This window comes from Pseudomyrmex gracilis, unplaced genomic scaffold (genome assembly GCF_002006095.1).
Source record: "Pseudomyrmex gracilis isolate BER0280 unplaced genomic scaffold, ASM200609v1 scaffold_59, whole genome shotgun sequence".
In the NCBI taxonomy this organism is placed as follows: Eukaryota; Metazoa; Arthropoda; class Insecta; order Hymenoptera; family Formicidae; genus Pseudomyrmex; species Pseudomyrmex gracilis.
In genome coordinates this window covers 614,919-629,460 of record NW_018020643.1, presented here as the reverse complement: position 1 = coordinate 629,460, position 14,542 = coordinate 614,919, and the positions used below count along the sequence as shown (strand labels likewise).

The following is a 14,542-nucleotide window of genomic DNA, read 5'->3' as shown; positions in this document are numbered from 1 at the left end:
GCGAAAAATCAAATACTTCTTCAATTTTGTTTTTTTGAATCAAAAGTTTAAACGATTCTGCGTCGATAGAAAAAAACAAAGTGAAAAAATCTAGTAGTTTCAAAGATCTAAACGTTTAAAAAGAAACTAATTTTTACCAAAGACGCCGATGAGCAATTTTTGAATGGGTTTGGAAGACCCATGTCCGTCCGCGAAAGGTTTAAGTAATCAATTTTTGATCAATTTTAAATCAATTTTTATTGAAACAATTACCAAAATATATAGATAACGCAATCGAATGAATGCAAAACGTATATAAATTTTTGTTGAAATATTTCGCGATAACATTTTGCTGCGTGGTAATAAACGTGATATACATGAAATATTCAATTTTACACTGGTTGTACATCAAATATACAGATTATAAAACTATAAAATTGGATTATAAAAAAATTCTATCTAAAATTCTGTGTCTTTTACGACAGTTAATAAATTAAAGATTCAAAGTCGTTTGAACGTAACGATGAAAATTCTGTACGAAGTTTCTTTAATTACATCGCAAAAAACGTGTGATGCTTTGTCACACGCAAAAATAAAACTACTTGAGAGAACAGAAGATAAATTTTATCTTTATTTTCTGTGAAATGGATTTATTATTTTTTTTTTCGAGTTATTTATATTTGTTTATACTATTGCGTTTACTTGCTCCGCTTGTGCACAAGAACCGTCTGATTGCACACGTGTCTCAATCACTTATCATATACGCGCGCGCTTTTATCAGCCAGTTTGTGTTTCCATATACAAAATAATCGATTAACTAAAAAAAATTGTTTATTTGCATTTGTTTAAAGTTTCGAACAATGAAGTGTCACGACTGATATTTATGTTACTATTTATTTCAAATTTATAAAAATTAGAGTTGCCGCGCGAAATTATCGTATCTGAATAAATCGAAAAGTGATACTAAATAGCAGTTTTTTTTTGCATCAGCCATGAGAACGCCCTGAAACACATTGCTTAGATCACAAAGATTGAAAGTGTAGTGGGATTTGTTGGGAGTTGGCAGAATCTCGTTGCAAGTAATTGTGTAAATTTTTAAAGTGGAATCTACAACGTCGTTCAGCATGCGCATGAGATTCGGTGCTTTCGACAGCCAGGAGTTAAGAATTGTTTTGAAGATACGTGACTACAAATTGCAAATTATTATAAGAAATAGAGATTTTATTTGTCTCACTTCTAAGTCAACTTTGTATTAAATTTTAAAATACTATTAATAATTAATTTTTTTGTATTAAAAATTTCTTTTAACAGATTTCCGATTTAAAATAAATTACAAAAAACGAATATTCAATATTACACAGAGCAGAAGGCTTTTTTCCTTTTTAAAGACTTTGTGTTTCCGACAAAAAAAGTTAATTCGATCGTAAATTTCAATTTTTTAACCAAAGATCGTATAAAAGCACTCGCGAAAGAGACATAAATCGGGGATATAACATTTATAATGTGCCAGACGTGCGCGCGCGCGTTATCACTATTAAAAAGCGATTCTCCTGGTATTCCAATTAAAATATACTTATTGTTTATTGATTTATTCTATTTAGCATCCGATGTCTTTATTAGTCCAAAAATTGTTTGATCAGTCGATATCTTGAATGTTATATACACACAGTCGGAACTGAGAAAATACCTTCACGGGGAACAGGGGATGCGAATTTATTTGGCACGAATATTCAACCGAGCTCTCGCACAGTCAAACTCGTTAAACCCTCCTTTCGACCTTGAGCGAAATGTACACAGAAGGTCTTGCTGAGTCGTTACGGCGAGATGATTATGGTCTCCCATTATATCAACCGGGCCAGATGATAATGATAAATTATAGTCGGTATGGCCGCGTAACGATTTACGAGGTCTAATTGCGACGACAAACAACGGTGACTATACGGTGTGTGTTCCGTCTTTTCCAACATGAGACGCGATTATACATCTGGGCGTGGAGACGTCAATGGAAGAAACCCTGACGACACGGTGGAAGGAAACGTACATATTCAGATACGTACGTTCGCCATGCAGTTCCGGACAAGATGCCGGAAGAATTTTGATCAGCCGTTTTCAAGAGCCCGACAGTTTCGTCGAAAATTTATTTTTACCGCACACATCACACATACGCGAATCCACAATTTCTGTCGTAATATCACGTGATGAAAATTTTGAGGTTTTTATTTCAAAAACTTTATTAGATTTTGATGGATGTTTTAAGAAATCGCAAAAATTAAAGTCGAGCAAACAGAGTTGTGTCTATATGCATTTCACATTTGTAAATATATATATGCATGTACATATATATTATATATATATATATACATATCGCGGAAATCGATTGACAACTGATACAGAACGCATTTCATCGTATTTTATTGACACTTATACATATTTGAAATCTGGAACTGGGAGTGTGTTTGTTCAATCGACGAATCGCAGTTTTTTACTCGACGAGATTACAATCAGTAAATTTGCACGGAAATTTTACGGTTTTATTTCCCGGCGGAGATAACACTATCCATTTTCTAGGATTGCGAATTGATTCGGTCAATTAACGATAATCGCATTTGACGTGCACAGTTTTTGCGCAAACATCGACGCATGAACTCACCTTCGCGTCGTCCTCCATCTCTGGAAACGCAATAATATGGAAATGTCGTAGAAGTCTGGCAGTTATTGGGTTCCTACCGCCCCCAGGAGGTCCCATGGCCGCGATAAAATTCACGTCCTCAATCATTCTGAAGGATCCGATTTTCTTTCTGTCGTATCAGTCTACAAAAAAGTCTTGATTTGCAATTTTCCTTGCACAGTTACGTTCTCATTCAATTCTGCCTAAGAACATTATTTTGCGTGATTGGCGTTTTCTTCCTCCCTTCCTCCCACTCTCCGAAGACGATGCTAGGAAAAAACAGAGATTGCAAGAAACTTTTTTTGTTTGCTGAAGCTCGACTTGACTCGGCAAAACAATCGGATATCTTCATGCGGACGATATTTCACGGTTATTCAATTTATTCGATATTAGAAGTCAAAAGAAAATAAAACGTTTGATCTTATATATATATATATATGTATATATATATATATGTGTATGTATGTATATATACATATTTATATGAAATGCGTCCACGCAGTACTCTATATTGATATTGGATTCCGTCCACGTAAAAGGTCGATTCCGATAGCATCGTTTTCTCTGAGTCCATTACATCGCTCGTACACACACAAATGTGAATTATTAAAATTCACAGAATTCTTAGCATTCGTGAGAAAAGCATTTAATAACTCCGCGAATTAGTATTTTGAGTGTTATTAGAGATATTTATTTCTTACTTTTTATAGGGAGATAAAAGACGTAGACGTGTACACAATAAGCCATACATACATCGTTCGCTACATTTATAATGACCTATGTTCTGTATAATTTTTTAAAATAAACATCAATTTTTTTAGATAAATTCTTTTTTCTTATGATATATTTTGCAAGCTCTAAAGTTTCTATTAATTTACGATCTTATTCTATCGATTTTCGTGATATAACTTATTTCCGAGAAAATCGCTTAAATGAAGGTTTTAATGAAATAAGAAATACGAAGATTACGAATCTCTCTCTTTCTCTCTCTCTCTCTTTCGAGCAAGAAGTATGTATTTACAAGCGTAAAGAAGCGACGACTACAAAGATTAAAAGTTTTTATTAATCTTCTTTTATATATAGTGTGCAGTTTTACGCGATATAAATAAATACTGTGAGAGATAGAATTTCACGGAATATCTCGCCGTTGCTTCTTTTTATTTTGCATAAAAAAACATACATATATTATAAAGATATTGCATGTGTAATAATATTTTAAAAAAGTATATCGATGATAATGCGACACGAGGTTATTAAAGACTAGTGAAGCATTGCAAAACGTAAACACGAAATCGGTATTTCGATTTTTATAAAATCGATAGTCTCAAAAATTAATCCTCAAGCGAAAAAAATTTATTCTACATTATTTTTCGTTTTAAGTTTGCACACAAAGCGCTTCTCTTTACTAGTTAAACGAGTTTTCTTAATTTTCTCACCACGAAAATCCATAAACTGGCGTATCAACTCGATGGGCGGTTGGGCGCCGTAAGTATCCAACGCTGGCATGTTGAAGTCGTCGATGAAGAAGATCTGTTTCTTCAAAATCGGCGGCCCGTAGACGCCCTTACGTCGCTTGTCCAATTTCGCGTCAATGAAATCCTGAACGAGAATCGTGTTGTAAATATTAGTAAACGTTATTAAATCAGACTTGCTCTGGGAAATATTTTACACGTAATTCGCTGCCGCACCTGCGTCTGATTCGCTGTAGTTCGCGCCATGAGAACGTCATGAAGTCGCAGATATATTTCCCCGGCATATTACGCGACAGTTTCGCCGATACGGTTAAAGTTTTGCCGCTTCCGCTCGGACCGATACATAACACATTCGTCTCGTTAATAAGAAGATGCTCGATCAACGTCACGCTTCGCACGCTATTCATCGTCGGAACTTCGATATCTGCAAGATTATTTGTAGAAATTATATTATTTGTAATAATATTATTAATATTATTTGTCGCGGGGTCTGCGAGTAGGGAGGTCCCGAGTTCGAATCGACACCTTCGAATTTTTTTCGGGCCGGCCTTTCTCAGTCGAAGTTACCGACTGAAATGCGAATTGAATCGGACCTCTAAGCAAAAAGTAACTCTCCAAATTTAGACGCTAGAGTACCCTAATAGGCAAATTGTAAAATAGAAATAAAAAATATAAATAATATACAGAATGTTCACGCGCGGAATGTTCAATAACCGTATTTATCTCTCGTAGAGAAGCAAGCAAAGCAAGTTCTTTTCCATTTTGCGAATTTTGCGAATGAGTAAAGTAAATTATTAATTAATAAAAATGATACGCGAATGTGTGAGTACATGTGCTTCAAATGAAAATTTGACGAAATGAAAAAATAAGCGCTTAAAATTAAATAACGGTAAAGTGATATCACGTGATTTATAATAACAAAGTGAAAATGTACACAAAGAAACTGTGATATTTTTTCTGTATATTTTTTGTATTATTTTTAAAACTGTTTATTTTCAAATGTGAGAGAGGAGGACTGTATAGACTGTTGATTCTTGTTTGTGCTCGTGTCTGCGAGTAGTACGTGTAGCAAAGAGAGGTAAACTGCATTAAAATTCATCACTTCCGCAAGGGAATTCGTGCAACTTACCCGCATATTTTGTGTCCGGCGTTATTCTGACAGACGGAATGCCATCCAACCACTTGTACCACTTAGGCGGAATTGGCTCCTGGCTCCCGTCAATTGGATCGGTAAATCCGTCGTGTAATCTGTACAGTACGTACAGGGTGTCTGAAACTCTCCTTCTTCATTGATTACAGTATTAATTAATATTTTAACACATAAATTAATATTTCAATGACTATCGCAAATTTCTCAAAAAATCACACGTGTTTTTTCTATTCAGATTTTGATCTTCGCACTTCGGATGTGTCAAAAAATTTCACACAGACATCCCGTATACACGATATTTCAGACATCCTGTATACTCTATTAGTAATATTACTCCTTCCGGGTATAGTTTCTAATTTAGTTTCTTCAAGATGCGCGCAAATACTTGAATATAATGAAGTTCGTCAATTTCGCGAGTTTTCACGAGAAGTAATCATAAAAGTCGAAGATTTCGTACACGAAGAAATTTGTTTACCAGCGAAAATTTAAAAGCTTTTTACTCAGATCGAAATTCTGTATTAACGTTACACGCGTCAATATAATTACATTTTGAATCACGTTTTAATAATATTAAAATATTATGAGATAAAATTTGACGCAAAATACAAGCTTGAAAAGTAACAGATAATATCAACTTATTTGTACTTTTCCGAGAGCAGTATATATATTTTTTTATTTTGATTGTTTTTACAGTTACATATACGAGTTCTCTTGTTTTGTATTATTCTTTTTGATGTCCTTCGAAGTTAGAATTGTAATTCTTGCAGCGATTCAGTTCCCGAGTAAATAATCTCCATGAAAAATGCATCGGCACGTTCGTTCAACAAAGTTTAATTTTTTTTTATGACTTGTTTTTATTTATTTATTTAGTTATTTATTTTTTATTGTATTCTTGACTTCCACGACACACTTACCTGTAATCGAACACAAGGCCTTCTTCGGGAAATGACATTTTGTGCCGACCGTCTTTCTGTATTTTTCTCAGCCAGTCGCTGAATATACAACGGCTTCTGTAATCGCAAGTGGCACCTAATCCCCAAACAACAGCAAAAGCTGTCCATAGTGATAGCAAATCCGCTAAAATACAATGCACACACATTCGTAAGAAGATACAAATGTAATCCGGCGATAAAATACGAGAAAATATATTTTGCGTCTCTCGTTAATAACGTAAAAAGAACATTATAAAAAATATCTAAACAATGCGCAAACATATTACGTGTTTTTGCGAATAAATGACGTGTAATGCGAATTCAAAGCGCATCGATGTTATATTATACGGTCGTAATATAATTTCGATGTTAATGCCAATTAGGATTCAAAATTGCTTGAATCGCTGTGGGGGAGTTTGCATCTTTGCAAACGAGTATAGGACAGCAAATCTTTCTGATTCTATTTATTTGCGTTGTTATAAATTTCTATTACAAATGATGAATAGGAGGCGAAGTATTAAACCCCCGTTGCCATAAAAGTGCATCAATTACGCATTCAACTGGCGTATCAATGTGCCACGAGAACTGTTTAAGCTATCCTGTGATCCTATCAGCATGTCTCTCCGCTGCTTTCTTTTTCTCTTTCGCGTGCAAACTACTACTAAGTGCGTATATATTAAGAAACATACGTATGATTTGTTGAAAGGCCAAACTCAACGGTGCTTTATAGATTTATATACGATCGAACGAGAGCGGAATCCACGGTGTTTATAATCTCGCGTAAATAACCGCGCACTATCTTCAATCCGGGAAGCACGAGTTGAGCAGTTAACTCCGTTATTTCCTCGATGTAGTCGTTCATTGTCTAAATGCGAGAAACAATGTTGTTAAACAAAAGCAGAACTTTTATAAAAAGATTATATAGCGCTAACTAAATATTTATCTAAAAAAGAACTATTATATAACTCACTGCCGGTAGTGATTGTATCCAACAATTAATTAGAGGTTGCAATCCCAGATTTTCCGATTCCATGTACACCATACCGCATCTGTTTTTTTTTTTTTTTTTTTAGTATAGAAACAAAGTAAAAGAAAGAAATACGTTTTTTACAATATTTACAGCATTTTAATTAATATTTTAATCAACATACCCCTCGTGATAACACCGCATAAAAGTGTTTCGGTCAGAGAACAAAAAAACCGCGTTTTCATATGATATATTTCATTTAATGCTTCCGACGCGTACAAACAATACCCGTATAAACTCTTGTAATAACACATTCATCTGTGTGTAGAGTTTAATTTACATGATTAATCGTCATTCTATACCTGACTTAGAACATTGTTTTTCATTCTATACCTAATGTGAACATTGTGTTTTTTTTTCTTTTTCACCATGCTTCGTAATTTTGACTTCGCGCATGTTTGTTGGCTATTTAAATATGTATTTCAATCAACGCAAATCACATTCCAGTCAAACTTAGCTTCCTGTTTTGTCCGAATTAAACGAAAATTATTTCAAAACTATTTCGAGCTTTCGAATTCTTAAATTAAAATTGTTGAATTTGCTTGCCGGCGAGCAAAAGTTTCAAGTTTTTTTTAGTAGAGGAGCTGAGTTCAAACTGAACTCACAGTCTTCCCCATCAATTAAAACTACAGACATCAAAATCGCTCTTTACGTGAGATGTAAGTAACAGAAATCGCGTAGGAGATGAAATTCCTGTTCCTGCAAACAAGTTCAAAAATTTTAATCTAAAAGGTTCGAAAGCTTATGAATAGCTTATAATTCTAAAATAGCTTTCGTTTGATTCGGACATGGGAAGAGAGAAAAGAATTAGTTCACCAGACTATAAAAGTCGACACTTGTTATTATTTTAATTATTGTCATATTAGTCATCACAAATTCTAATCACCCAGTTTAAATGCAGAATTTAAATAGAGAAAGTGTATCTTGAATGTATTTTTCAAAAATAATTTTGTTTATCCTCGAACGTTTAAAGACTTTGAAAAATTTGGGAAAATAACATTTTCTTTTGCACTACCTCGAGAGATTGCCGGAGAAGCTACGCGAAGATCCGTCACTTCGAACATTATAGTTTGCGCTGGCACTAGTTTTATTATCTCCCCCGACGTTAGACAGAGCTTTTTATTATCGTCCAGAACAGTGTTCATATTCTCGATCCAAACTGCATCAGTCGGTCCATCAAAAATGTACCAACGTTTGTCATCGTTCGTCGTCGCCACTATATCCGTTCGTATTAAAGTCGGCAATATTCCGTCTGTCCTAGAAATCGCGCGACATATTTCAACACTCGATTTTTATAAAATTTGCGCGTCCATGTCTATATTTTGGACAGTCGTTTGATCCATGAATATTGAAAAATTGTGTATACGTCATATTCTGTGCAATATGTGTTCGCATTTAGAAAGATTTATAGAGACGATGTGATGATTAATTTTTACATGTATTTTTTGTTTAATATTTTATATTTTAGTGCATGAAAAAATGTTCTCTTTTCTTTCATCTATACTTTCTTATAATATTGCACGCGCTGCAGCTCGAAACAGATGATAAAATGACACAGCTAATTACAAATGAGCTTTAATTTGCACGTATAACATTAAACAGTAAAAAGAGCATACCAGTGAAAATAAAAACCTTAATACCGATATTATGAGAATATTGCAATGATATCATTGCGATCTCAGTTGTTACACACATCACGATCCCACACACGATCTGTTTAATAAAAATTTATTATTAGACTAAATAAAAAAAGAGAGAGATTCTAACGAAAGGTTAACGTGTGAATAAGTGAGAGAATACATCGAAATAAATAACATAAAACTGAGAAGATTGAAATATTTACAAATTCATTGATCTATGTTTAATATGGTATTTGAAATTAATGATTATCGCAAATATTACAAACAAATAATTAAAAACGATGCTAATGTGAGAGTTCACTTGCGTTAAAATATCGAATTGCAATAATTACGACTAGACACACGTGTGCAAAAGCTGAATTTCAGATGAAATATGAATACTTTTACTAAACTTTAATTAAAAAACATATTATAGTTAAATGTTACCACACATGGATTAGTGCACATAATTGTTTTAAATATATTCAATTGTTTTGAAAAATATATTTGAGGGGATAAAATAAACAATAAAATAAAATTCTTGCGAAAAGAAGAAATAGTTTTACTGATGTATTTTTATCGAAACATTTTCTCTCTCTCTCTTTCTTACATTTAATTATCCAAATTGCACACCTACGTGATACACGATATATCATACGTGTCACTTACCATTCGCATGTGTTGAGATCGTATTCGCTGTACAGTTGGCCCAACGTTACGGCCTTTGGGTTCAGTACGTACGTGATAACCGTTGTAAACGGCTTGCTACTCGGTTGCAATTGACCTTTAAGGCTCGCCGTACATGCGTGTCTCAAGATCTCATAGCACTGAAAGCAAGTCATTTTTTCTTTTTATAAGTGTTTAAATCTCTATTAAATGTGTTTATTTTATAGAAGAAAAAATAGAAAAGACACATCACAAAATTAGCCAACTGTTCAATCGAAAATTAATACTAAAATTCAAATATACGGATAAGAGCCAAAAAACTGGCTGTCCGTGTTTGAATTAATAATTTATGTAAAAATGAGAGTCAAACGTTTCGATCCACAGTTTTTGATCTCTTCCTTATGGATCAAAACGCGTTTGACTCCCATTTTTAAATAAAATACCAATTCAAACACGGACATTCAGTTTTTTGGCTCGTATTGGCCCATTATATTCCTATATTTGAAATTTTCGCGAGCAGATATTTTGGCTAATAATATAAAATTCATTATGTAACACTACGTTGTCATTTGCAGTAGAGCCGAATATGATAAGTGTAGTAAACCGAGAAATTAGAGCATGTAATTAACCAGAAACATTTATTCCGGCACAACACGTCCGAGCGAATTAGTGAGTATGAAGGATGCGGAATGCGGGATGCGAAATGCAGGATGCGGAATGTAGGATACGGAAATGGGAATGTTAAATAGCATTGTAACAGAGCAAAACGAGTTTGTATTGTCTGTTACGTGTTCTGTCATTTTCATATGCACAGATTGCTTTCACGACGCTGTCTGTTTTCGTATACATATTGTTCCTGTTATTTATTGTTATTTTAACTTAATCAAGAAAAGCTTCCTTTTGTATCTAGAACCACACGAAAACTATAGTTCTGTTATTTGTATGTTAAAGCACTACATTCTAAAACAAGAAAATCTATCCTCACAACTCTTCGTTAAGAATTCGTTATAATTGTTCATTTTTTAAATAGATAATCGTAAGATTAATTTAAAGTTCCGACAGATAAAAATAAACTTTATTTTTTTCTGAGTAAAAGTAAACACTTTTTATCATATCTCATTTGATACCTCATCTTTTTCCAAGAGATTATTAAAAAAAGACAATATTGAGAGAGAGAGAAAGAGAGAGAGAGACAGAAGATAATTGAATGTCATAAGAAGTTATAAAAGCTCGATCTTTATGCAGACGCATTTAGGTAAATCTCTCGGTTATATTTGGTTGCTCGTGCATTTATCGAAAAATATCATAGGGAGGTATATTATCGAGTTTGTTTGGACTTCTACTACTCGTCACGCCCCGAGGTACATACACATGCATTAAGTGCATATATATTATCAGTATAAATCTGTATTAGCATAAATCCGTGCTGCATGTATTTATAAAGTGAAGGAGAGATTATACTATAATTTAATTTGTTTATTAGCGCAATATATTCGTACACACGATATATGCACACAAGATGAAATTAGAATATCGTTATTGCTCAACGGCGTAGCGCTAGAGAATTGCATTAGTAACGAAGCCATCCTATACGAATTGGAAAACTAACTAGGAGAGTTGATTGCGAAGACGATTGAGTCCGCGCTATGAAAATAGATTTGCGCGTATGTGCGATGAACAAATATATATATATATATATATAGAGAGAGAGAGAGACAGAGAGAGAGAGATCGATTAAACATTTTTCACGCATTATATTTTTTCTAGGAACAAAAAACCTATAAAGTAAATAAAATCCACGTTCTTTTTTTGTGAAATTAATTGAGATCGCAAAAAGCGACGTGTAAAGAAATATTGTGTAATCGAAGAATGAGAGAGAGAGAGAGAAATAATTCGTGCTAACTTGTTGGTACGATCTTTTTTTGTTTTTGTAATACGTAATAAACAATATCGGGAGAAATCGCAAGAAATACTTATGTGAATCACAAATCTCGTGCAGTTAATTTGACAGCGGATTCGACGTGTTTTATACGTTATCGCAGTTCGTAAATCTAATTGTGAGCATGTACCCATTATTTCGACAGTGTGTTTTCTACGCTACTAATAATAATATACAGCTACGATAATCTTTACACGTTTTTCAGACACACACAGTCGATTTCTGACAGATACACATCAACACACCGTTACACGGTGTAATAATCGGAAATTCGATAACGTACGTGTGAAGAAATTTATTGCAACGCAAGAGACAGATCTCGAATTTGTCGATATATAAAATGTGATAAAGCCATATACGTGTTACTATTTTTTACATTCTATGACGCGCGCAATATAACTGACTATAGCAAAAATTCACGCTTAATATTGTTTTTATCGCTTTAAAAATTGTTCACGCTCAAATCGTAATAAATGAATATTGCGAGATCGCTTATCGAGTGGCTAAATTGCAAACAATATCGTCAAGTTTCACGTGTGTTCGATTTTTATTATAGCGTGTGTAATATACACACGAAGATCATAAGAATTCCAAGCATTTTTACGAAAGAAGACGAATCGAGACTCCGTATCACTCATTGAACAAAAAATTTGTTCAAACAACGATCATTCGTGCGATTTCTTTCCTTCTCGCAATAGCGCGCACAATAGTGAGACATCAGAACGCATAGAATCATCGGTTACTATTCACGCAAATTCTTTTATGAGTTCATCAAAAAACCGATCTTTCGGTTTGCAATTCAAATAAGTTTGTTTTTTTTTCACTAGACCTTGTAAAAATGCAATCGCAACTGCGCGATTTTTAACATCCTCAATTTTTATGTTTTTTTCCTCCGCTTTTGCGCGATAAAATATTTAATATAATATTACACATTCAAAGATACGTAGATACATGCAGATATCCGTTAATATATTATGCCGGGTCGGTTATTTTTTTAAGAGAATTTTATATTATTTTTCTCTTAAGGGTGCGCGTATAAAAGAAAACGCGGCGCGCGATGTTTTTTTTTTTTTGCCTCATATACTTTTCGCGGCGTCAAAAGGTACACGTCGCGGTGTGCCTTTGACGACAACGCTCTCGACGATATCGACAACGACGACGGCGGCGGGCGTCGAGACGCCAGGCATCGGATTCTCTAAGCGCATGCGGCGCGCTCGGAACTTTTCGGCCGGCGTAGATGCGTTCGCGATAGAAGCGCTCTCAGTTTATCCCCGACGACGTTTCCCATCGCACAACGTGCACACAAAATTTTTCCTCGCGTTCACCGTTTCTTTCTCCCTCCCCCCCTTAATCTTTTAAATATAAAAATAGTATATAAAATATATATTGTTTTTTATCACGCTGACGCGCTCGGTGAATTCTGTTGAAACTTTTCGCGGGTCCGTTTTCGCCGAAAAACGCCGATTGCAATTCGCGCGTTACAATTCGATTAGCGGAGGGATGAAGTTAGCAAAAAGTTTTTTGCGCGTTTCGCTCCCGTGTGGGTGGAATTTAAATAAAAGTGATCCGCGTGCTATTTCTGTCGTTTGTTCGACCGCCTAAAAAAACTCTGGTGCGTTTTGGGAGAAGTTTCAAATGAACTTTGATAATTTGGCGATCGATAAAACCGACATATTAACAATAAAGAGAAAAACCTCTTCTGTGAGTTCGAACGTATTCTGACTTTTGAAATAAAAATTACGAAAAATAAACATATGTATATACCGCACGTATTATGTTGTAATTGCATTCGAGATCGCGAAGATTGGAAAAGTTCGAGGGTCGACGATCTTTCGATGGTGTTTTAATTGAACGTTCAAACTGTATCGTGCGAGAAAAAAATTGGCGTTTTGTCGATTAATAAGATCATGGGATTAAGTCGGCGGAGGGTGAGAGTCGGCAAAAAGAAACGGGACGTGATCTCTCTTTCGCGAAACGTCTAAGCAGGCTATGAAAAAGCACAAGTTCCTCGTATAAAAGGCGCGACGACGGCGAAAATCCCCGAGTATATCTATAAAAATATCAACTCGCGGCGCTCGCTACATCAGGAAGATAAATTATATTTTCAATCTCTGCTTTTCCCTCTCTCTCTCTCTCTCTTGAATTTTCAGCTCACTGCGCCGAGCGCAAGAGCGGAGATACGAAGAGAGGCGGAATTAAATCGTACAAGTGTGTTGCGTGATATAAAGTCTAATAATACGATATAATCTCTCACCCGGCGCCGTGATGTATGACAACTGAGCATCAATTTGCTCCGTAATCATATCGCTTTTCTACAAAACAGAAATGAGAAACATATCTCGTGTGAACTTGTCGTAATACGCATCGGTGACGTCTTAGTGCAATCTATTAATCGAACGGTAAGTTAATGTGTTGTTTTCGTAAATATTCAACGATCACGTCTTATGTAACTATCGAAGAAAAATTGTTTGCGCGACGATTATGTTGATCAATAAATACGGCAATATTTTTGATTGAATACAATTTAAAAAAAAAAAAAATCTAACGTTAACATATACACTGTATAATTGTTGCAAAATATTGCATTTAACGCGCGAGAGAAAATATTATCCGGATTCTGTTACTTGTACAAGTCACGATCGCTCCGTATCAGAAATTCGGAGCCGGTGAGATTCGCGGGGGGATTGTGCCAGAGATTCAGGATCTATTCGAGTCAAGGTTGAGAGCGGGTTGAGAGAAGAAACGAACACACACACGCGGCGCGCGATGAATTGCATTCTTGCTGAAACGCGTGTTTATCGATCTCGCCCCAAGCCCACACTTCCGCATTTATCTCGCCGCTATAAGAAACAGCCGCCCGCGTGAATACGACGGCGAGAATCGCTCTCTAAATCACGATCTTTCCGCGATCTCTCGTCGATTCAACCGCGCTCGATCGGATCGAAGAAAGTCAAAGCGCGGAAACACATTGAAACCCAATTAAAAAAAAAAAAAAATCAATTACAGAAAAGTGTTAAGTGAACCGTAAAAAACGCGTGTTCTCGTTTTCCGCATTAATGAAAATCCCGAGAATTTGTGCGATAACTACAA

General features: G+C 34.9%; 1 protein-coding gene across 1 annotated transcript in view; it reads right to left on the bottom strand.

Moving 5' to 3' along the window:
• Window positions 1-4,185: 4,185 nt before the first annotated feature.
• Window positions 4,186-14,542, bottom strand: part of LOC109854116 (dynein heavy chain 1, axonemal-like) — a 36,206-nt gene continuing 25,849 nt past the window's right edge. The window contains exons 2-6 of the mRNA XM_020426907.1: window positions 9,517-9,674; window positions 6,233-6,346; window positions 5,249-5,367; window positions 4,336-4,543; window positions 4,186-4,246 (exon numbers count right to left, since the gene is read on the bottom strand). Coding sequence (XP_020282496.1) covers window positions 4,186-4,246; window positions 4,336-4,543; window positions 5,249-5,367; window positions 6,233-6,346; window positions 9,517-9,674 — 660 coding nt within the window. The remainder of the gene's footprint in view (window positions 4,247-4,335; window positions 4,544-5,248; window positions 5,368-6,232; window positions 6,347-9,516; window positions 9,675-14,542) is intronic.